Raw genomic sequence first — 24,767 nt, 5'->3', positions numbered from 1 at the left:
AGTCCCTCTGAGACCCGTGACTCCCCTCTGCCTGCTCTTACTCTGCACTATGCATATCTCAGTCTCTCCTTCGTCCCCAGTCTTACCGGCCTGTTGTTCCAGTTCCCACTCCCCTGCCACACAACTTTAAACCCTCCCGAAGAGTTCCAGCAAACCTCCCACCCAGGATATTGGTGCCCCTCCAGTTCAGGTGCAACCCATGCTTCTTGTACATGTCCCACCTTTCACAGAAAACATCCTAATGATCCATATATCTAAAGCCCTCCCTCCTACACCAGCTCTGTAGGCACGTGTTCAATTGAACGCTCTCTCTGTTCCTAGCCTCACTAGCTCGTGGCAGTCCTGCTTGCTTTCCAATTCACAAAATTTGGAATTGAAAGCTAACATCAATTGTGCTGTGGTAGAGACCATACCTTTTATCCAGGAGGCCCAGGTTTAAGTCTCTCCTGCACCAGAGATGTGTTGATATCACCCCTGATCAGGCTGATGAGAAAATACCTACATCATCAATTGTCCTAAATATCCATCAGGTTCACTGATGCCTTGTACAGCAAGCAATCTGCCTCTCTTACCTCCTGTTTGTATGAGCTCAGAAAGACGCTGGTTGATCCTTGTGTGGGCAAGGCCTGCCCACTCAATCATGGAAATACAACAAATTTGGAATAGTGTTTGCAATTCTAGTTTCCCTGCTATAGGAAGGGTTGGTGTCAAACTTGAAAGAGTTCAGGAAAGATTTACAAGGATGTTGCCTGGGTTGGAGGGTTTGAGCTACAGTGAGAGTCTGATTAGGCCGGGGCTATTTTCCCTGGAGCGGCGGAGGCTGAGGGGTGACCTTGCAGAGGTTTATAAAATCATAATGGGCATGGATAGGGTAAATAGACCAGGTCTTTTCCCTGGGGTGGGGGAGTCCAAAACTAGAGGGTATAGGTTTAAGGTGAGAAGGGCAAGATTTAAAAGGGAGCAAAGGGGCAACTTTTTCAGGCAGAGGGTGGTATGGAATGAGCTGCCAGAGGAAGTGGTGGAGGCTGGTACAATTACAACATTTAAAAGACTGGATGGGTAGATGAATAGGAAGGGTTTAGAGGGATACAGACCAAATGGTGACAAATGGGATTAGATTAATTTATGATTTCTGGTTGGCATGGACGAGTTGGACCGAAGGGTCTTTTTCCAAGCTGTACAGCTCTATGACTCTATGATCTAAATCCCATGAAGGAATAAATGGAAATGGAAACTACCTGTAGTGTGAATCCACAAGCAATCTTGATGGCAGTCTCCAGAGTATCCTTGGGCCTGGATCTCCTGCAGCAACACAGTCCAGATGCAAAGTGCTTCCGTAGCTAATATCGACCCTTTGGGGAGAGGATACAGTAATCTTGGCAGTTGCTGAGTGCTTTTGAATGTTTACACTGACTGTCCTCCTGGCAACGCCAACTACATTCGTCGCCAGGCATTCGTAATTTCCCATGTCACGCTCTGACATGCTACGTATGTAAAGGGTCCCGTTTGGGAAAACAAACAGGTTGCCGTTGATAAATTGGGAAGGTCGAATCTGTGTCCCATCGAAAAGGATCCAGCGGATGTTGGCTGGGGGTGCAGCTTTGGCAGTGCAGTGAACACGAATGCCCTGGCCCAGGGTGACTGTCAGGCTCTCGGTCTTTTCTTGTTGGATCATGGGTGGCAGAGCTGCCACGTGAAGCCTCACCGTGACCGTGTCTGCTCCCACGGCGTTGCTGGCGATGCACTTGTAGACCCCACGGTCTGAGAATGCGGTCTCCCTGATGGACAGGGTCCCATTCTGCGACAACGTCAAGCTGCCTCCTCCTCTTCCGCCGACGCCGGGGGTCCGCAGGAGCTTCCTGCTAGGCAGCAGCCAGGAGACCTGGGGAGCAGGCATCCCCTCGGCCCTGCACTCCGCCAGGAATGGTTCTCCCAGATACACGGTGCTGTCCTTGTAGCGGGATCCAACTATCCGCGGAGGCTGGGCCAGCACGATCAACGTGGTCGCCATCTTATCTGTGCCGTGTAGGGACTGTGCTGTGCACAGGTACTGTCCACGGTCCTGCACTTGGACATTGCGAATTCCCAAGGTTCCATTGTCAAAAACTTCAAATCGCAGCGTTCTGCTGCTTGTCATCATCACAGCTCCTGGGGAAAATAAAAACAGGAGAATTTTAATATTGACCAACTTAATTTCAGCCATAGAATTAGCAAGGATGTTATTCTTTTGCAGAACTTATGACATAGAATAGGAGCAGACACTTTTAGCCCTTCAAGTGTGCTCCACCATTCGCAATGATCATCCAATTCCATTACTAGTTCTGTTTCTCCCCCATATCCTATGAATCCTTTAGCCTCAGTGATATATCCAATTCCTTCTTGATATCATACAACTGCTTTCTATGCTATCAAATTCAACAGGCTCACTATAGAATCTCTGCAGCGTGGAAGCAGGCCATTTGGCCCATCAAGTCCACACTCACCCTCTGAAGAGCATCCCATCCAAACCCATCCCCCTACCCTATCCCTGTATCCCTGCATTCCCCATGGCTAAACCACCTAGCCTGCAATCCCTGGACACTATGAGCAATTTAGCATGGCCAATGCACCTACCCTGCACATGTTTGGGCTGTGGGAGGGAACCGGAGCACCTGGAGGAAAACCACACAGACACAGGGAGAATGTGCAAACTCCACACAGTCGCCCAAGGCTGGAATAGATCCTGGGTCTCTGGCACTGTGAGGCAGCAGTGCTAACCACTGAGCCTACTCACTGGGTGATGAAATTTCTCCTCATCTCAGTCCTAAATGGTTTTCCCCTGTATTCTTAGACTGTGACCCCTGGTTCTGGACTCCCTGTTGTAGGAACATTCTTCCTGCACTCATCCTGTCTAGTCCTCTTAGACATCACAGGTTATTGAATCATTTACTTATTTTGCACATATTTGGATCATTGAGTCCAAACTCTACAGCCTTTTGGAGTAAATGATTCCTCAGTTCCACTACCCTCTGAGAGAAGAAATTTGTCTTCATCTCTGTCTATATGGGTGACCTCTTATTCTGATATTATACCCTTTGGTTCTAGACTGTCCTGCAAGGGAAAGCAAACTATCCACACCTATCCTGTCAAACCTCAAAAGAAGAGAGATAACAAGGTGTAGAGCTGGATGAACACAGCAGGCCAAGCAGCATCATAGGAGCAGGAAGGCTGACGTTTCGGGCCTAGACCCTTCTGACATGACAGTGTTGGACAGGCAGGTGGATGATAAAACACCAACATTTGCAACCACATGGTGGCAGTAGTTTGTACCTTTAATAGGCACTCAGCGATTCGCTGAGGTTCTCTGATAGCAGCTGCCAAACTGACGACTTGCAACACCTAGAAAACCAAGAGCAGCAGAGGCATGGGAACACCACTGCCAGCAGGTTCCCCTTCAATGTACCCACCACCTTGACTTGGAACTACATGGTTATCACTGAATGATAGAACTGTTATGGTATAGATTGAGGCCATTCAGTTCATCATATCTGCTCTCGGTCTCGGAATGCACATCCTTTCCCCAGGACCCTGCATATTGTCTATCTAATATTCATCTAATGCCCTCTTAAACGCCTCAATTAAATCTCCTTCCACCACACATCCAGCCAATCTATTTCAAACCCTTAGTACTTGCCGTGTAAATGACGCTTTTTTTCTCACATTACACTTGTTTTTTTGCAAATTTATTTAAATCTGCACCCTTTTGTTCCTGATCCTTTTACAAATGGGAACAGTTTCTTTCAACGTACTCTACCCAGATCCCTCATGACTTCAAAACCTTCAATCAAATCTTACCCTTCACCTCTCCAATGAAAGCACTATGGCCAACTGCTCCAAACTATCTTCAAAACTGAAGTCTCTCAATGCTGGAACCATTCTTGTGAATCTCTTCTGCATTTTTCTGATGCATTCACATCCTCCCTAAAGTAGGGCACCCAGAATTACATGCAGTTCTCCAGCTAAGCACTAACTAGCATCTTACACGCCTCATGTTCTTGTGCTCTATTGCTTCTCTATTGCTTCACTGTTGGTGGGTCAAACTTCTGGAATTCCCCTGTGGTTGTGGTCGCACCTACAGCACCTGGGCTGCAGGAGCTCAAGAAGGCAACTCACCACCATCTTCTCAAGAGCAATTAGGGATGGGCAACAAATGCTGATCTAGCTAGCAATGATCAGATTCCATTGAAGAATATCTCTTGAAAAAACCCTGCATAGATGTTTAATTGGCAACATTAGCATCTAACATTAACGTCAATAACTGCTGAGTCCTTCTGACATGTTCCAGACCCATGTCTTGTAGATGATGGACAAGTTTTGGGGAACCAGGAGGTGCTTTACTCATCTCAGAACTCACAGCCTCTGACCTGCTCTTGTAGTCACCAAAAAATGTCTCAATTCTATATGTAAATATGGCTGGTCCAGTTCAGTTTTTCAATGGTAACTCCCAGAATATTGATCTTTGTCATGGAAAGGTATGGTGAGTGATTGTGGCCCCAACTCCAGTTCTGGTGCAGGACCAGCAGTATATCCTGCCAATTAGTGTAACTCCCTTTCTCTATACAATTTGTCTTCTGTTACTCAGCTCAGTCTTAATCAGGTCAATAGTTTGTTTTCAATTCCATGAGTTTCAATTTTAGCTAACAATCTCACATGATTAGGGGTGGCATGGTGGCTCAGTGGTTAGCACTGCTGCCTCACAGTGCCAGGGACTCAGGTTCAAATCCATAGGCATTGGATCAGAAATTAGGCCATTCAGCCCACCGAGACTGCTCCGCCATTCAATCATGGCTGATAAGTTCCTCAACCCCATTCTCCTGCTTTCTCCCCGTAACTCTTGATCCCCTTGATAATCAAAAACCTTCATTCAAATCCAGCCTCAGCTGACTGTTTGTGTGGAGTTTGCATATTTTCCCCATGTCTGCGAGCGTTCCCTCTCACTGCCCAAAGATGTTGGGTGGATTGGCCGTGAAAAATTGCTCTGCAGTGTACAGGGATCTATAGGCAAGGTGGATTAACCATGGTAAATGCAGGGTTATAGGGATAGGGTACGGGGATGTGTTTGGGTGGGATGTTGTTCAGAGGGGTGGGTGACATCAATGGGCTGTATGGCCTGTTTCCAAGCTGTAGTGATTCTATGATCCAACATCTGGGGATCCATGTAGATAATGTCTATTGACCTTGTGCAATGTTAAGTAACTACAGTCACTTACATAGCCCTTATGACAATCCAACATACTTCATGAACAACGAATGGCAATTTAAAGGTTATAAAGTCACGATGAGTGCGTGAAGTCATGATAACTCCAAATTGTGCCATAGAATATTTTCAAATCTGCTTGAGCGTTTCACTGAGAGTTCTGCACCTGATAACACAGCACTCCCTCAATTCTAGCCTCAATTATGTCTATCGCTGGGCTTAAATCCAGGCCAACTTTGTCTCAGAAGTTCATGTTCTACCACAAAACTGAGGTTTGCCAAACTTTCAGAATTGCCCTGTAGTTCCCTGGAAGGAATGACCAAACTCCAGGACACTGCTTTCTGGGTCGTTGGAGGGAGAAAAAAATCACAGAATCCCTACAGTGCAGATAAGGGCCATTTTGTTAAGTGAGTATGCACCAACCCTCTGAAAAGCATTCACCACTCCCCCCAGCACCCCATCCTGTAGTTTATCAAGTTAACCCACCTAGCCTGTACACTGCATGGCCAATCCACCTAACCTGCACATTGTTGGACTGTGGGAGGAAACCCACACAGACACAAGGACAATGTGTAAACTCCACACAGGCAGTCACCCAAGGGTGGAATTGAACCTGGGTCCCTGGCACTGTGAGGCAGTAGTGCCTAACCACTGAGCCAACGTGCCATCCAGAGAACAGGAAAATGTTTATTTCAAGTAATAGCTCAGTGCATTTTCATTTATTAGCCCTAAAATTATTGAAGATGCAATTAAAGACAGGATAGTCAACCACCTAATCAAGTAATGAAGCAACCATTAGATGTTACATGGGAATCTGTTGCACAACAAGTCTGGCTATCATAGCTAATTAATGGCTACTGATGCCTGGACTTTAGGGGTTAAGTTATGAGGAGAGATTATACAAATTAGGCCTGTTTTTTCTGGAATTTAGAAGGTTAAGAGTGATCTGAACCAAGTATTCAAGATATTAACAGGCAAAGACAGGGTAGATAAACTATTTCCACTGGTTGGGGATTCTAGAGCTAGGGGAAATAGTTTACATATTAGATGCAGACCATTCAAGAGAGATGTTAGGAAGCACTTCTACACACAAAGGGTGATAGAGGTTTGGAACTCTCTTCCACAAATGGCAGTAATGCTGGGTCAGTTGTTAATTTTAAATTTGAGATTGATAAACTCTTGTTAAGCAAAGGTGTTAAGGAATATGGGCCAAAGGCAGATAAATGTAGTTAGGTCACACGTCAGCCATGATTTCATTGAGTGGTGGAACAGGTTTGAAGGGCTGAATGGCCTCCTCCTCTTCCTATGCATAGTATGAGAATGGGGCAGTTAGCTACAGGAGGTCACATGTTGATACCCAGGAACATATTAGGCTCCATATTGATAACCCCATATTGAATTAACATGACACTTGTACTAAAGGAATGTGGGATTGTATTGAGGAAATGCCTTGATTAGAGTACAGCATGAAAACAGACCTTAGTGCAACTTGCCGACCAGATATCCTAAAATAACCTAGTCCAATTTGGCCAGCATTTGACCCATATCCCTCTAAGCCCTTCCTATTCATGTACCTATTCAGATGCCTTCTAAATGTTATAATTGTACCAGCCTCCACCACTTCCTCTGGCAGCTCATTCCATACACACACCAAAGTTGCCTCTCAGGTTCCTTTTAAATCCTTCCCTTTCACCTAAAACCTTTGCAAGTTGACACCAGTGTTGCTGAATAATTAGAGACATCAAGTTTTTACTTCCTTTTTTTAAAAGTTTACTGACTGCAAGGCAGTACAGTAATGGAAGACAAATACTGCGGATGCTAAAAATCTGAAATAGAAACAGAAAATTTTGGAGACATTCCACATGTCTGGCAGCACCCATAGAGAGAGAAACAGAGTTAACATTTTGAGTCCAGTATGACACTTCTTCAGAAGCAGAGTCACAGTGATACAAAACATTAACTCTGTTTTTCTCTCCACAGATGCTGGTGGACCTTCTAAGTTTCTCCAGCATGTTTCTTGGATTTTATTTAAGGCTGTATAATCATTGTGAGTCTCTTACCTGTTGAAACTTTTGTCCAAAATATAAAAGGCTTGGGCTCCCCAACTGCATCGCAAGGAAGATAAGCATCCATCTCTGCTTTCACTGAAACTGTTAGAGGGTGCCTGGTTATAATTTTCGGCTTTCTCTTCATTGTCCTGAAACTGGGAGATGGTTGAGCAGCATTGGATGAGTTCCCATCGAACTTTGAAAGGACTGGGGTGTGAAACAAAAATTTGCTCCATGAGGTGTTTCTAAACTTTTCAGCAATGTTAGTTGTGCTGGGTACAGTTGTAGGGGAACTAATGGATATGGTTCTTTTGGGTATAGATCCTGATGATTTCTTTTTAGTAAATTGAATTGGGATCTCTATACGGTGATGCCATTGGTTACCTTGATTTGTGGTAGGTGTTCGGACAATGGAACGTCCTGATGGTGTTTTTGAATTGTTGTCTACATCAGCACCTCCCCTCTCCATTGGCTTGTTAAATATCCCTGAACTTGTTTGGAAAGGGGTTCCTGAAGTTGACTTGATAAAAGGTTCGTCGGGTTTTATTGCATTTTGCACTGTTATAGGTGGAAATGCTGTCAACTCAGGATCACCAGTAACTCTTGACAATGCTCCATTTGTAAAATTGTAGGACCAAGCCCTTGCTGCAGGTGTGAGCAGCTTCGGTGTTGCTTCTACCATGATATCATTCGGAGATTTAAGCCTAGACCCTTGCTTTGGAATGGAAATTGAGCCAAGATTTGAATCTGGATTCCACTTATGCTTTGAAAGCCAAGTTAAGTTATTTGATCGTTCCATGAATGTTGCTTTAACTTGTTGCTTGCCTTGTGCGGTTCCTGTACGTTGTCTTATAGGGTCTCCATCTGGTTTATTATTGCTTTCATATGTTCTGTTGATTTCCAGTTGAATTTCTCCCATCCCAAAAGTTTTCTGAGTGGGCAAAATACTTTCTGGAGAAATAGTTGGAGGCAGAATTTCTTTGGCCATTTTAACTGTGACTTGAGAAGGCAAAGTAGGCTCCCGTCTTAAGTTTATATTGGTCGGTTGGGCCTCTGGCACAATATTAACTGTTGCTGTTCCATACACAGGAACATCTGAGTCATGAACTCGTGAAGGAGCTCTAGTGTCAGGTGAAGAAGGTAGATTTGATGTAATGTCACTTCCAATTTTTTGAAATGTGGATATTTTCTGAGACATTTCAACCTCCGGTAATTCAGTCTCAGTTTCTAAAAATGTCATGGTTGGTACTTTCAGCTCAGTGTTTGACTTTAGAGTTTTCTTGGATCCCTGTACTTTAGAAGCAGTGGTCGTAGTTAATATTTCAAGGTAGTCCATTGCAGGTTTTGAAGTCACAGTAACAGTTGTAGCAATTGGAAGGACTGTCATTGGGACTATTGGATTTAAGATGATATCTGATGATTTTCTGGTTTCATGGACTCCCTTTAATTTCCCAGATCTGACTGAAACAACTGAAGTTGAGGCTGTTGTGGTTGATGCAAGTTCATTACTTGGCCCCAGAGATTCAAATTGAGAAGCAGGATTTGTAGGTTTTCCAAATGTATTGGATATTAGAGGTGATACGGTTGTAGCATCAAGTTTTGTAGCATTGTGCAACTTATAATCCTTTTGGAGATACAATGGTTTTGTTGGTTTGGTTAAAGATTCACGATTGGTTGGACCTGGCTCAGGAAGTTTTGTGGAAGTGGCTCTTGTAGTTTCAAGTATTGTCTGTTTTGTTGAAATTAATGATTTTGGTTGATGTGACACTGAAGTCTGTGGCCCTGGAGTAATAGGTGCTTCTGAATGGTTGGTTTGATGTGAAGATTTTACAATAGTCACTACATTCATTGATTTTAGTTTTGGTTCCTTTGTTGTGAGTTGTTCTAAAGCAGGCAAATTGAATTTGCCAGAAGCTAATTTTGAATCTGGTTCCCTTTTTAATGTAATGTTGACTTTGATTTGGCCATTTTCAGAATGATTCATTTCTCTTGGAACAGCTTTCACACTTGACCAAGTGCTTGATGTCATATTTACGCGGGTAGATTTTGTTTCTTTGGTCCTGGTTATTGGGTATAAATGTTGTCTTTGCCTGTACCTGTTAGGCCGATATCTCCTTCTGCCAGGCAGTCTTCGCTTTGGATAGTTTCGAGAAGTAATAGAGGTATTTTGGCTTTGGCTAGCCCTGGCATTGGCATTCACAGTACCAGTTGGCTTTACCATCATCTTGGGCACTTTGGTTTTCCCGGTAGTTGCTTTGACTGTAGCGGTGGGAGGAATGGTAGCAGCGACTGTGATGAGAGCTGGTTTGGTTATGGTGCTGGGGACCATGGTTGTAATGGCAGTTGGTCTCGTAGTGGGGGCCAATTTGGCAGTTGTTCCAGAATTTGTTGAGGGGATGGAGGCTCTGGTGATTGTTGAAGTGGCTTTGGTCATGGTTAAAGTGGTAACTGTTTTGCTCGCTAAGGTCACATTTCCGATGTGAAACATACTGTAATTATCACTGTTCAAGTTTATATCTGAAATATCCATTTTCGAGTGCTTCCAAGCAAGTCTCTTTACTGGATCTGTAACTGCTTCAGTGATCCAAGGTACTGCTGATCTCTCATGTCCATCTGTTTTTGAAGCCTGAGAATTGCTTTCTATGACAGATACATCATCATCTTTTGGATACTCCTGAATTGGCTGCATTCCAATCACTTCCGCTGTTGACTGAATACTACCCTGTTCCAAAGCTGTTGTTGTGGTTTTTGGCATTTCCCAAATCTCTGACTCATTCCCCGGCTTTGAAAGGAACTTGGCTAGAGTGTCAAACTCAGTGGCGTTTTTGAGAACAGAACCAGGATCCTTAAACGTTTGGTTTCTCAGGGAATTGTTAAGGCTGGTGTTCTCTGGTGGATCGTAATCTTTCGCTATCACACTATGATGTGAGCTTACTTGTATCAATTGATCCTCTGAAAAATTCAGATCATTATTTCCTGATGATTCCTCCAGACCCGACTCCTCTTCTGAGACCAGCTTGAAACTTTCTGGGCGATTCACTGCCAAAGGATTTCTTTGGGTTCCATTCGTAGCTGGAGTGATGGTAGTCGATTTGTAGATTTTGAGTAAAGGTTTTGCTGTTACTTTAGGAGCAGTTTTTGCCCTCACCTTTGCCAGGATGTCTGCCCACTTCAGTGGGTCAATCTTTTTATTGGACATACTGACCCTCCTACGTGAATCCCATCGCCTCCTGCCATCGAGGGTTGTCTTCCCCCTGCCCCATTGTGACCCCTGCCTTACTTTGATGCTCCTACTGGATTCGGTTCGGGGACGGTCATGCGTGTCATCAGCATGAAGTCGTTTACGTCCAACTAGAATTCTGCCAGTGTATTTGTTGTAGGTTACCTGCTTCTGACTTTCATATGCTGTCCCTTTACCTGAACCATCCTGTTCCTCAGCCTCTGGATCACCCCTTCTGAAAAAGACATTGAGAATTGGCATTGTATGGTCTTTCTTCCCCTTTTTGATGGTCCGGCCATGCAACTTTTTAATGACAGCCACATTAACAGTCAGCGAATCGACTCCATAAGTGTTGACGGCTAGACACCTGTAGTGGCCACTATTGCTAACCTGGCTAGTTTTAATGACTAGAGTTCCATTTTCCATTATAGATCCACTCGTAGTGTTTGTTAAGCCACTGAGGACATTGTTATTTGGCAGGATCCAACTCAGTTGAGCATTTGGTGCTGCAGTGGCAGTGCAGGGCAGAGAGATGGTATCTCCCGAATGTACAGTGATGCCATTTTCTTCGACTTGGCTTGGATGGACTCTTGTGGGTTGCACAACAACCCGATAGGTCATTGCATCCGTATCACCTTTCACTGACGCGATGCACTGATATAAACCTGAATCGCCATAACCCACTGCCTTCACTATTAACTTGCCAGCTTTGGAGATGGAAACACGGTTATCTTCACTAGTGTATGGGGCTTCCATATGGGTGCCATTTGGAAATGCCCATTTTATAGATGGGCTCCCTGAGGCAGTGACTGGACAGTTTAACTGCAGCATAGTCCCTGTGACTAAAACATGATGCATCTTTATCCCATCATTGTCCTTTATTAATACCCAGCTATTCTCACTTTTTGGGCTGTCACTGATTTGAAAGCGTTGAGACAGAAACATTGAGAACACGAGGACGACATGGTCTGTCGTTGTTTGCCTTCTGTCAAGTTGGATATTGATGTGCCGCTGCATTAACCATGAGGGCTCAGTCATAATATTCGCTCTTACACCAGTGTAATAGTAAGCGTGATCATCAATGACTTGTTTATATCGATAGCTCAGGTTGGGTTCTTTGGACAGCATTAAGTCTCTTTCTAATTTTGCAGGCATTTCACTGTAATAAGCAATAAGTTTCCACAACCTTTCCATCTTTTGTTGATCCATATAGCATGTAAGGGTTACTGAAAGGGTCATATTGACAGCAACTTCCTGCTGATTTAGACGATGCCATTGAATCTTCGTACCGTTCCTCAGCCTGTTGGATTGACAGACCAAATGGTTGTGGTTTCCTTGCTGGTCCGTTAAGTTCAAAGTCATACTGCCAAATGGATTTTGGTAGCTTTGATTCAATATATCTTCACCTTCATCTTCCCATTCACTGTTGTTGCTCTTCTTCAGTGGGGATATGATTGTGGGCTTCATACAAGTGAAGGCATTGGAATTCAACTTGAAAAGCTCTTTTTTGGTGAATTGTTTGGGTTCAGAGCACAGAGAGCATACTCGGCCTCCTGGATACATTCTGTCCTTTTTACATTTAACAACACCTGTGAATAGGAAGAAAAGACCCATCACTGAATTTGATAAAAGGGAAAACTGGAGAGTGCCAATTCCAGAATTCTTTTTAAGAGCAAAGGTCATTTTTTCTTTTCTTCTGCAAAAAAGACCCTGAACTTCCAGTTGCCTGCCACTTCAACACATCACTCTGTTCCCTGGCCAACATCTCTGTCTCAGGCTTGCTACCGTGCTCCAGCTAAACTCAGCATAAGCTGGAATAACAGCACTTAATTTTCCACTTGGGGACCCTGCAGCTTTCATGACTCAATATTGAGTTCAATAACGTTAGAGCATGAGCTCTCTCACATCTTTACCCCAACCGCCACACACCAGGCCTTGTTTTCACATAAACTACTATTAACAACCCATTGTTAGTCACTAACAGTCCTCATTAATAGCTATTCACCCTCCCAGCTAGATCATTATTCATTCCTGTGTCTGTCCAACTGCTCTTCTCTCTCTTTGGTCTCTTATCTCCAGCTATTGTTCACTCCTTATCCCCTTCCCCTACCCTTTCTTCTGCATATAAACTGACATTTTCCCAACTACCATCAGTTCTGAGGAAGGGTCACTCGACCTGAAACATTAACTCTGATTTCTGTCCAAAGATGCTGCCAGACCTGCTGAGCTTTTCCAGAAACTTCTGTTTTTGTTTCTGATTTCCATCATCCGCAATTCTTTTAGTTGGCATTTTTCTTTTCTTTTACCAGTTCCTACTTTTCTTTCCTTCTCCTTTGAGTGTGTGGAGAGCTAATCAGTCAGCCACTTCCCTTTGGCTAACAAGGTGTGGAGCTGGAGGAACACAGCAGGCCAGGCAGCATCAGAGGAGCAAGAAAGCTGACATTTCAGGTCTGGGCCCTTTCCTGAAGAAGGGTCCAAACCCGAAATGTCAGCTTTCTCGCTCCTCTGATGCTGGCTGGCCTGCTGTGTTCCTCCAGCTCCACACCGTGTTATCTCAGACTCCAGCATCGGCAGTTCCTACTACCTCCCTTTGGCTGGTGATTTTACTTCTGACGATCCCATTTCCAGGACTTTCCCTTGGCAGAGGGAAGAGCCATTGGACTTTCCTCTCAACACTTCCTACCACTGTTTTGTGAGCCCTCCCGCCTCCCAGCCTGTGCGGTGTTTGGCAGAGATGGATAGGTGACGATCATTCAGTCCCTCAAAGCTGTCTATTCCATTTGACCCAGAACCTAGTTGTATCTATACACCTTTACTCCATACCCTTTCATACACTTAACCAACTAAAATCTACCAATCTCCCTTTCAAAAGGCCCAGATAGTTCACGTTTTGTATGAACATGTGCTTCTTCGCTTCAACCCCGGACAGTCTCTTTCTAATTTAATATCGATTAATTTATACACTCCACCACCAAACTAACACCACTCCACTAATTAGTTGCTCAGTCACCCTGAACATTGCAATACGATGAGTTTGCTATTCAGACACTTGCAATGGAATGTCCCCTTTCCTGGAGTTTGCAAGAGAGATGCAGAAAAGGGGAAATAATGGGGTGATTTGGCCCTGGAGAGGTGTTTGCATCCTTCTCACCATCTCAGCAATGAGTTTCTGCAGAAGGATTTCTGCTGGAGGCAACTTTCTCAACCTGTCACTAATTAAAGCCCTGAAAAGGTCAACTAAGGCTCACTTGAACACCTCAACTCACCTTTTCCCTGATGACCTACCTTGCCAGAGGTGAGAAGGATAGCTGTGTTCCCAACTGGGAAAACAGGGTAACTGGCCTTCAAATTCTCTAACTTCCCCAACCCGGGGTCAACTGGAGATATGGATGATGAGTCAGGGGATTAGCCTCTGAAAGCCACCTCTCCTGCCCTTGTCTTCGACACTCTCTTGACACCTCCCCAAAATAACACTTTATCTCATGACAAGAAGGAAAAGAAACTGTACTTCTCGCTGTTGGTGGTACCTGAGTTAGGTCTTGACTGACACCTTCATGAGGTAGACACTGCTGGCCTCTGATTTGCTGGCAGCTCCTGTTGACCTGGGACACCAGTGTCAAAGCCTGTGTTTGGTCAGAAACTCACCTTTGCTCACCTGTCAGCTCTTCATGAGCCCATTGGTGAGCTGATGGCATCATGGCATTATTATTAGGCTATTAATCCAGAGACCCAGGTAATGTTCTGGGGAGTTGGATTCAAATTCTGACCATGGCAGATGTCAAAACTTGCATTTAATGGAAAAATGAATGAATTAAGAGTCCAGTGATGACCCTAGAACCATTATCAATTGTCATGAAAACCTGTCAAGTTTTGTTTAGAGAAGGAATACAGTTACCCTACATGTGACTCCTACAGGATTGACTCTTGACTGTTCTGTGGGAATTTAGGGATGGGCAATCAATACTGGTCCACGTTAGTGATGCCTCTGTGAATGAACAAACAATGGTGTACGATTGGGTGAGCTCTCTCACTTCACATGCTCACCCCTGCACTCTTTGATCACCACTTTTTGTGTTGCTGGACTGTGATCACTTCATGTGGAAGCACCAGATAGTTCAGACTTTGCTTGATGATAAGACCAGGGCAGGACACCCAGGCCCAGGCTATCACTGTTTGACAGTGGGACGTTTCCTGGCACGGGCCTTGGTTGAGGGAATGGATCAATAGAATAGAATCCCTACAGTGTGGAAACAGGCCCTTCAGCCCAGCAAGTCCACACCAACCCTCAGAGCGTCCCATCCAGACCCATCCCCCTATAAACCACCTAATCTACACATCCCTGAACACTGTGGGCAATTTAGCATGGCCGATCCACCTAACCTGCACATCTTTGGACTGTGGGAGGAAACTGGAGCACCCGAAGGAAACCCACGCAGACACAGGGAGAATGTGCAAACTCCACACAGGCAGTCACCCGAGGCTGGAATCAAACCCGGGTCCCTGGCGCTGTGAGGCAGCAGCGCTAACCACTGAGCCACCCATTGTCTGGCATGTTAGCAGAGGGCATTAGAGACAGTTAATTTAAGGTGTGCTTTCCTTAGGAGTGTCTGATCACCTGGAATTAAGAGCCCAGGCATAGTGAGAGATACCAGCCAACCAGAAGCTAGCACCTCTAGTGTTCAGCAGTGCCACTGAGGAAGTTGTGGCTGCTACCAGAACTGCACCCTGCAATCAGGGAGTTTAAGTGAATCATGGGTGGTGCTGGTGGTAGGTGGGGTGTTGTGTTTTGATAGCGGGGCCCAGGCCATTTGGAAGAGAGAGCTTTGGGGATGACACTGTCCAATGCCCACTCTCTCAAGCGGGCTCCGATTGCCTTAGTCCTTGTCACAGCAAGCTGTGGAGAGGTAGAGTCCTTAAGTATATTTACGCCTGAGATAGATACATTCTTAATCACTAGAGGAATCAAGGATTACAGGGAAAGGACAGGAAAGTGAATGTGAGCAGTGTTGGATCAGCCATGATCCTATTGATTGCCAGAGCAAACTCAAGGGGCCGAATGGTCCACTCCTGTCCCTATTATGGTCTTATGGTCAAAGACATGATGCTCCAATATCCCTTCCCCTCCCATACAATGGGCTGCCCCCACAAATTGACCTATTGGGCTTGCCGCATCACATTTACAGCTGAGTTAATTCTGGCATTGGTGGACTGAGCTCATTTTAGATTCCTAAGTGGGCACCTAAAGGCCTCACTTGGTGGCAAGACAGGATGGCTGATCATGGGCCTGCCCCTTAACTACATTGCAGTGGCATCAAGAAGGTGGTGGGTCTGTGTACACCACCAACCCACCTCATAAAGTGCCCATCACTCCAGCCTTGCCACCTCCCGTATAGCAATTTCCCTCAAGTGACTGCAGAGATACTTAAACCACTGCAAATAAAAAGTTCTTGCATGTTGACGATCTCTGCAGAGCCAGAAGGAAAATCAAACATGAATAATACACAACACACCTCATCCAGGATTGAAATTGGGGGTTTCTCCAATTCCAGCACTGCCAATCCTCACCTTGGTAAAGAAACAGAAGGTAACAATAACATCTACATTCCTACTTAGTGTAAAGTCACTGATTACCTCTAGCCTCTTTCTGCCAGTCCAGGAGCCACTTTAACCTGCAGTCACATGACCACGGATTCCCATGGAGGTAGACGCTTTCCAGTTCGGACATTGAATGGAATATGTCTTTGGGCAGTGTTTGAATGAGGTTTTCAGAGAGGTAGAGGTGCTTTATTGATGAAAACGTAAAATGCTGTAGAAACGAGAATGTCACAAAGGTGCGTGGATGGATTTGCCTCAACAGGTTCGCTTCAAGATGGATGAGTTTCAGAGAGGTCAGTCCATGGAAAGCATCCGGTTGAATGAACTCAATCTTATTGTGGTCTAAGTGCAAGCGTACTAAATTCACCAGTCCCTGAAATGTCCACCCTTTTATGGAACTCAGTTTATTGTAGCTTATTTTAAGTACCTAAAAGAGAAAGATAATTAGGTTCAACAATAAGGGGCGATTCATAAAAAGATTAAATTGGTTCAGCATGAAGATGGATGTATACCAAAGCACAATATTAATGAGAAACACATGCATAACTATCTCAGGCCATTGAGACGGCTGTTCCTGTGATGGCCACACAGAGATTTACTCGACTTTATTGGATCATCTTGGGAGGTTTGAGGGGCTAAAGGGGACAGAGGAAGGAAGTATTAGAGAGAAAAGACACTAACAGGGATCTGGAAAAGGTTAATCACAAGGAGCTAACTGAACAGAATGCAGGGAACAAGTGAATACCTGTCTTCTGTCTAAAACATGAGAACATAAGAATTAGCAGCAGGAGTGGACAATTCAGCCTGCTCTATCATATAATACAATCATGGCTGATCTCATCTCAGCCTCAACTCCACTTTCCTGCCTGTTCCCCATAAGCCTTCAACCCGCTACTAATTAAACAATTGTCTATCTCCTTCTTAAATTTCCTCAATGCACCACACACTGGGGTAATGAATTCCACAGAATTCATGATTATTTGAGGGAAGTAATTTCTCCTCATCTCTGTTTTAAATCTGCCACCCTTGTATCCTGAAACTGTGACCTCTGTCTCTAGACTGCCTCACAAGAGGAATCATCTATTTATCTTTGACTGTTAGGATGTTTTTCTTAGATTCCAAAGGATTCCCCAGTGATTAGAAAGTAGTAAATCTAATCTTGCTATTCCAGAAAAAGAGGATGAAAGGCAACACAAAATTAAGGTCAGTTATTCTAATATCAGAATCTAATATCTAATAGAGTAGGGTCTGTGGTAACACAATACTATTAAATGCAAATATGATTGGGGTAGAGTCAACGAAAAGGGTTGGGTCAGTGAGGAATTATGACAAAGGCTATGTCTGTTGGAGACTTTTTGAGTTTGATCCTAGCAGGGTCAATGAGGAGGGACCATTAAATGCAGTGCATTCAGATTTTCGAAAGAAAATGATAAGGTGCCACACAGGAGTTATTCCACAAAATTGGGGATCATGAGAGGAGAGGTAACCTTTCAGCATGGACTGGGGTTGATTAATGGACAGAAAAAAAAAGATTAAGAATAAATGAGTTATTTCCACATTATACTCATTGACTCACTTCAGGGCCCTGATCAATGAATGTTTTAATTTTAAAACGCTTACCTTGTTGTCAAAAGTCCCTCCATTCCCTGCCCCTCCCAATTTTCTAATCTCCTCCAGCTGCTCAGTCCTACAAGACATCAGCATTGCTCTAATTCTGGCTGTGTCCTTTAGGGCAGGAAATTGCCATCCTTACCTTGTCTGGCCTACATGTGACGCCAGACCCATAGCAATGTGGTTGACTCTTAACTTCCCTCTGGGCAATTAAGGGTGGGTAATAAATGCTGGCCTAGTCAGTGATGCCCTCATCCCGTGAATGAATAAAAAAAATTCCCAATTATAATGCTCCACCATTGACAGCTTTGCCATCATCTGCCTAAATCCCAAGCTCTGGGTATTCCCTGTCCATTTTCTTGCCTCTGAACCACTTTACACCTTAAAGACATTCATTAAACCTACATCATTTAAGAAGATTTTTCTCATTTGTCCTATTATCTCCACCTCTGATTCAATGTCATGAATTGTTTTAGTTTGTTTCAGTGGAGTGCCTTGCCATAATTTATGATTTGAAATGAGCTATATAAAGAAATTGTTATTGTTGGGAGGCCAGTGAGGTATCTTAAATATCAGTACTTAGACCTCAGCTATTAGCAATCTATTTCAATGTTGTAGATTAAGGGACATGAAGGGAAAATTCTGCGGATGCTGAGAGGTCTGAAATGAAAGCAGCAAATACTCAGCAGATTGGGCAGTGTCTATTCAGAAAGAAACTGAGTTAATGCTTCAGGTCACCCAGGAGAGCAGGAAAGAGAAAAGGTGGTGTTAAGTAAAGAGATTGTGTAGTAGAAGGAAAAACAAGGGGCATAGAAAGCAAGTTTCTTCGATATGGAAGTTGCAGTGCACCAGTGTAGACGCTGCCACTTCAATATTGTTGAAAAGGAATCATCAGGTGAATAGCCACAGTCCTGGAGTCATACAGCATGGAAACAGACCCTTCGGTTCAACTGATCCACACCAACCAAGTTTCTAAATGTAAACTAGTCCCACTTGCCTGTGTTTGGCCCACATCCCTCTAAACCTCTATTAGTGTATCTGTCCAAATGTCTTTTAAATGTTGAAACTGCACTTGCATCTATCACTTCCTCTGGCAGTTCATTACATATACAATCCACCCTCTGAGTGAAAATGTTGCCCCTCAGGCCCCGTTTAAATCTTTCTCATCTTCACCTTAAAATTATGCCCTCTAGTTTTGGATTCCCCTACCCAAGGGAAAAGACCTTTGTTTTTCACATTATCTATGCCCTTCATGATTTTATAAACCTCGCTAAGGTCACCTTCAATCTCCTACACTCCAGGGAATAAAATGCCAACCTATCTAACCTCTCCTTATAACTCAAATCCTCCAGTCCCAGGTATGTTGATCAAAAATCTCTGGCACAACTTGGTCAACAACCAATATTTGGACCATCAACCCAATTTCCAAGAGAGAAGAATATGTGACTGAATAGCTGGTCTTCACTCAAATGTCCTTCCAAGCCTTGTCTGGTTTAACATGTATTTGTGGCATTAATCCTCGTACAGAGATAAAAATAAAAGCACAAGTTCAATGTTAAATGCATGTGATAATTTAAGCATCTATTTCCAGGAAGTAAGCACTTGCCTGCAACGAGTGCAAACTTTTAAAAGTTCCATCGATAAGCGTGTGGATGTCATTGCCATGCAGCATCAGAAGCTCCAGCTTTTCCAGTCCATGAAAAGAAGTATTGCTCACAGATTGGATATTGTTAAAGCTGCAAGAAAACGGAAGACACAGATCATTCTCCAGCAGATCATCTTCTCTCCCACCTATCCGCTCCTCCCACCTTACTGACCAATCCCCACCACTGCCTACCTGTACTCACCTATCACCATCCCACCTACCTTCTGCAGCCCCACCCCTCCTCTCTCTACTTATTTCAGAGCCCCCTTCCCCCTTCCCCCTTCCCCATTTCTGAAGAAGGGTCCCGAACCAAAATGTCAACTTTTCTGTGACGCTGATGCTGCCTGGCCTGCTGTGTTCCTCCAGCTCCACACTGTGTTATCTCCAACTCCAGCATCTTGGTCAAAATAAAAATGAAAGCAGCCCAGCAAATGTCCAAAATTTGTTTACTAGGCATTTGCACTTACAGCAGAGTTCTGTAGGGTGTTGTCTATCTCATTGTCCACTAATTTTTATCTTAGATTTTTTTTTAGATTTAAAATTAGGTTTTATTGTCATGTATACCCAAGTACAGGGTACAAGAGAACAGTGAAAAGTGTACAATGTCACCAACATCTTAGGTACAAAATATCTAGGTGCAAAATCTTAGTAACAAAAGTAGAAAAATAAAGAAATAAGTTAAAAAAGTTCAGCACTACAGAGTCCTTAGTATAAAAAGTATAATCTTTATCTTAGATGGTGGAATCAAGTGTTGTTAAAGAAAATAAATGCTTGCATTTATATAGCTCCTTTTCTGGCTTCAGGACAGACCAAAATGAAATACGTTTGCATTCTTGTAATGTCAGAAATGCCACAGCCATTTCTCAAACAGCAGTGAAATAAGGGATCATACACAGAAACATACAGACAGATAAGTTAGGAGTGGACATAGATCATTCAGCCCCTCAAATTTGCTCTGCCATTGAATAAAATCATAACTGACCTGTTTTCATCTCAAATTCCATTTCCCCCCAATAAACTTTGATTCCTAAAACTCGCTGTACCTTAAATTATCTCAATGACCCTCATCTCTGCTACCTTCTGAGACAGAGAGTTCCAAAGTCAAACAGCCCTCAGAGAAAAAAATCCTCCTGGTCTCTGTCTTAATAAGGTGACCATTAATATTCAAACAGTGTTCCCAAGTTCTGCTAACATAAAGTGCCTTGCTGATGTTGGCTGGGGGATAAATATTGGCCAACAGACCAGGACATTCCTTGCCCTCTGTGGACTCCTTCAAGTATCTTTTACATCCATCTCAGAGGCCAGACATTCCACATGAAAGACAGCATCACTGACATACAGTACTTCCTCAGTCTTGGGAGTGTCAGACTAGGCTTTGTGCTCAAGACTCTGGACTAAGACTCAAAACCTTCAACTTTCTAACTCAGAGGAGAGAGATAGCAACTACGCTGCAGCTGAAACAATACCAGTCAATCGATGATTTACTGACCAACATTTTAACATCTGAAAAGAACTGGGGGAGTGCTGTTGTTGTGTGGGAAATCAGAAGTTAAAAACCTTAATCTCAAAAACAATGCACTCAGGTTTTGATGGAAGAAAGGCTGTAACCCATTCCCAGGAGTTGGGGTTCTCGTTGACGATGAAGAAATGGTGAGAAAAGATTAACGTGTATTTTTTGGGATAGAATACCCCATGGGTTGCTTGGGGGTCCTTGCACTTCCTGATATCTACATCAATGATCTAGGTCTTGGCATGCCTGGGGCAATTTCACAATTGACAGATGACACAAAACTTGGATGAATTGTAAATTGTGATAACAGCGTAGAACTGCAAAAGGACACTGAAAAGTTTGGTGGGGTGGGCAGATATGTGACAGATGAAATTCAATGCCAAAAAGTGTGGGGTTATATACTTTGGTACAAAGAATGCAGAATATAGAACAGTACAGAACGGAACAGACTCTTTGGCCCATCATGTCTGTGCCGACCATGATACAAAATCTTTGTACCCTCTTTACGTAAAGGAGACGTCCCAGAGGACTGCAGAACAGCCAAAGTTTATCCTTTGTTTAAGAAGGGCAATGGGGATAATCCATAAAATTACAGGCCTGTGAGTCATCCGTTATTGGTAGAGAAATTATTGGAGAAGTTTCTTAGGAATAAGATTTACACACATTTGGAAAAATATGGGCTGGATAGCAAAAGTTAGCATAGCTTTATGTGGGGAAGGTTGTGTCTCACAAACTTGATCACGTTTTTGAGGAAGTGACAAAGATGATTGATGAAGGCAGGACGATAGATATTATCTGTATGGACTTTAACAAAGCCTTTGACAAGGTCCCTTTGATAGGCTGATACAAAAAGTCTAGTCATATGGGATCTGCAGTGAGCTGGTAAGATGGAAACAGAACTGGCTTAGTCATAGAAGACAGAGAGTAGCAGTGAATGGGTATTTTTCTGACCAGAGACCTGTGACCAGTGGTGTTCAGCAGCAACCATTGCTGGGAACCCAGTTGTTTGTAATATATATATATAAATGATTTGGAGGGAAATGTAGATGGCTTGATTAGTAAGTTTGCAGATGACATAACAATTGGGGGAGCTGTGAATAGTGAGGAGGATTGACTAAGGATACAGCAGATTTTCAATATGCAGGACACTTGGACAGAGAAATGACAGATGGAGTTTAATCTGGGCAATTGCAAGATGAAGCGTTTTGGAAGATCTAATGCAAGAGGGAAGTATACAGTAAGTGGTAGAACCGTTCGTAGCATCAACAAACAGACAGATCTAGGTGTACTGGTCCACAGTTCCCTGAAAGTGGCAACACAAATGGATAAAATGGTCAATAAAGCATATGGCATGTTTGCCTTTAGTGGTTGGGGCATAGAATATAAAAATTAACAACTAATCTTGCAGCTGTAAAGAACTTTAGTTAGGCCATATTTGGAATATTGTGTACATTTCTGGTTGTTATACAGAAAAATGTTAAGACTTTGGAGAGGGTACAGAAACTTTACCAGGATGTTACCTGGCTTGGAGTGTATTTAGCTATGAAGAGAGATTGGACAAACCTGGTTTGTTTTCATGTGAACGTCAAAGGATGAGGGGCTGACCTGATAGAAGTAGATAAAGTTATGAGAGGAATAGATAGAATGAATAGTTGGAGTCTTTTCCCAGGTAGAAATGTCAATTAATAGGGACTATGGTTTTAGGAAAAGGGGATAAGTTTAAAGGAGATGTGAGAGGCAAGTTTTTTACACAGAGGGTGGTGGGTGCCTGGAATGTGCTGCCAAAGGAGGTGGTGCAGGAGAATACAATAGCAACATTCAAGAAGCAACTTGCCAGATACATGAATTGGCTGGGAATTAAGGGATATAAACTGCATCAACGTAAAAGGTTTTTTGTTTAGAAAGGCATTGTGTTTTGGCTGAAGGGCCTATTCCTGTGCTGTACCGTTCTTTGTTAGTCAGTGCACAATAGTGTGGCAGATGGAGTTGAATGTCGGAAGTGTGAGGTTATTCACTTTGGTTGTAAGAATGGAAAATAATATTTTTGACAGACTGGCAGCTCCTAAATGTTGATGCCCAGAGAAACGGGGTGTATTTGTGCGAGGTTATAAAAAACATTACAAATTTTGTACAAGACACAGAAAGTCAGTATGATAAAATAAAACAAAGAACTGCAGATGCTGGACATCTGAAGCAAGAACAGCAAGTGGTGGAAAAACTCAGCAAGGCTGCAGCATCTGTGGAGAAAGAAACAGAGTTAATGTTTTGATTCCAGTGAGCAATTTTCAGAATAGAAAGTTAGTATGCAGGTGCAAGTCATTAGAAAAGCAATAATGCATACTATGCATTTGCATGGGACATTAATGAGACCACATCTGAATTGCAGTCAAGTTGTAGTCACTATATTTTAGGATGGTTGCTCTTGTATTGGAGACAGTAAGCAAATTCCTCCTTACCTCTCCAATTCCTGATGCTTCAGGAAAGGGTAGAAGGAATATCCTTTCTATCTGGGATAAAAGGGTTGTCCTTTGATGAGAGCTTGAGCACATTGAGCAAGTGTATTCTCTGGAGTCATCACTGCTAAATTAATTGAATCATTCAAGATTCTGAATGCGCTTGACAGGGGAGATACTGAGAGGCAAATCCCCCGGCAGGGAAGTTGAGAACTAAAGGATACAGCCTCAGGATAAAGGGGCCAATCGTTTCAGGCTAAAGTTAGAAAGATTTTCTTCCCTCAAAGAGTTGTGAATCCTTGGAATTCTCTACCTGAGGAGCTCAGAAATGCTCCATCATTTAATTTATGTTAGGCTGAGATTGGCAGAGTTTTGGTTTTGAGGGAGATCAAGGGATATGAGGACCAGGAGGGAAAATGGAATTGATGTTGAAGACCAGCCATCATCACACTGAATGGTGAAAGAGGTTCGATGGCTGAAAGTTCCTATTTCTTACGTTCTTCTGAACGTTATTGGGAACACCAACATGATGGTTACTAGCAACTCACTAAAGTAAAGGTGTGAGTTCATAAACCCGCCACTTAAATTCAGTTAATTAAATAAATCAGAATTAAAAGTCAATCTCAATTATAGTGACTACATGACTATTGGATTACCACACAAGCTTATCTGCTCAAAACTCTTCTCTTCAGTTTGACGTCCACGCCCAGTAGAGACTGTTTAGTGTATAATCTATACACCCTTGGAATTAATTATTGATGCTTTGTATGGTCTGTGGAAATGTTCTTTGTAGACATTCCAACAAAATAATTATGTTTATACAAACATATCTAGAGGTGTACAAACCCTAAATTGATTCTTTCCACATTCTTCGGTAACCTGGGGGGCACTGCTTTCAGTGACCGAAACGTGCAGTGGACTTCAGTTGAGAAATAGCAGGTACATGCACTAGGACAGGAGAGGGTCAGGCATGGATATCCCAGAGACAGAATCAGAGCCAATGAGAGGGTCGCTGCATTAACCATATTGCACAAACTCTCCGGCATCTTCAACGTTCTGCCGAAAGAAGTGCTGGAATTTCTGCGAGGGGTGTCTCGGAGTGAAGGACGATGTTGTCCACTTTGAAGCACGGACGTGGTACAAATTCTACCCTTTACGCTCTCAGGAAATGTCAAAATGTCACCATTTTCCCCATGTTGAGAGATCCATCCAAGAAAAGGACGACTGCTTAAAATGGCAAACAATGACCTGGGAGGAGCATCAGGTTCCAGCTTGTCCTGTCAGAAAAAAGAATGAAAGCATTTAGGCACTGATCAATGCTTAGCAAGACCATGACGTGTTTGTGGTGATTGAAGAAAAGGACATGGAGTGGGTGGTGGCATTGTGGTCTACATGTGACTCCAGACCCACAGCAATGTGGTTGACATTTAACAGCCCCTGGGCAATTAG

The 24,767-nt window shown here is 43.4% G+C and overlaps 1 protein-coding gene across 1 annotated transcript in view; it reads right to left on the bottom strand.

The window, feature by feature from the left end:
• mxra5a (matrix-remodelling associated 5a) overlaps nucleotides 1-24,421 on the bottom strand; it is a 37,847-nt gene extending 13,426 nt beyond the window's left edge. Inside the window, exons 1-5 of the mRNA XM_048598492.1 lie at nucleotides 24,165-24,421; nucleotides 19,317-19,446; nucleotides 16,136-16,526; nucleotides 7,297-12,093; nucleotides 1,239-2,148 (exon numbers count right to left, since the gene is read on the bottom strand). Coding sequence (XP_048454449.1) covers nucleotides 1,239-2,148; nucleotides 7,297-12,093; nucleotides 16,136-16,526; nucleotides 19,317-19,446; nucleotides 24,165-24,364 — 6,428 coding nt within the window. The 5' untranslated portion in view covers nucleotides 24,365-24,421. The remainder of the gene's footprint in view (nucleotides 1-1,238; nucleotides 2,149-7,296; nucleotides 12,094-16,135; nucleotides 16,527-19,316; nucleotides 19,447-24,164) is intronic.
• Between the last annotated feature and the right edge of the window lie 346 nt (nucleotides 24,422-24,767).

This window comes from Rhincodon typus, chromosome 6 (assembly GCF_021869965.1).
Source record: "Rhincodon typus isolate 14 chromosome 6, sRhiTyp1.1, whole genome shotgun sequence".
NCBI lineage: Eukaryota > Metazoa > Chordata > Chondrichthyes > Orectolobiformes > Rhincodontidae > Rhincodon > Rhincodon typus.
The sequence above is the reverse complement of the archived record's forward strand: the minus strand, read 5'-3'. Positions and strand labels throughout refer to the sequence as shown.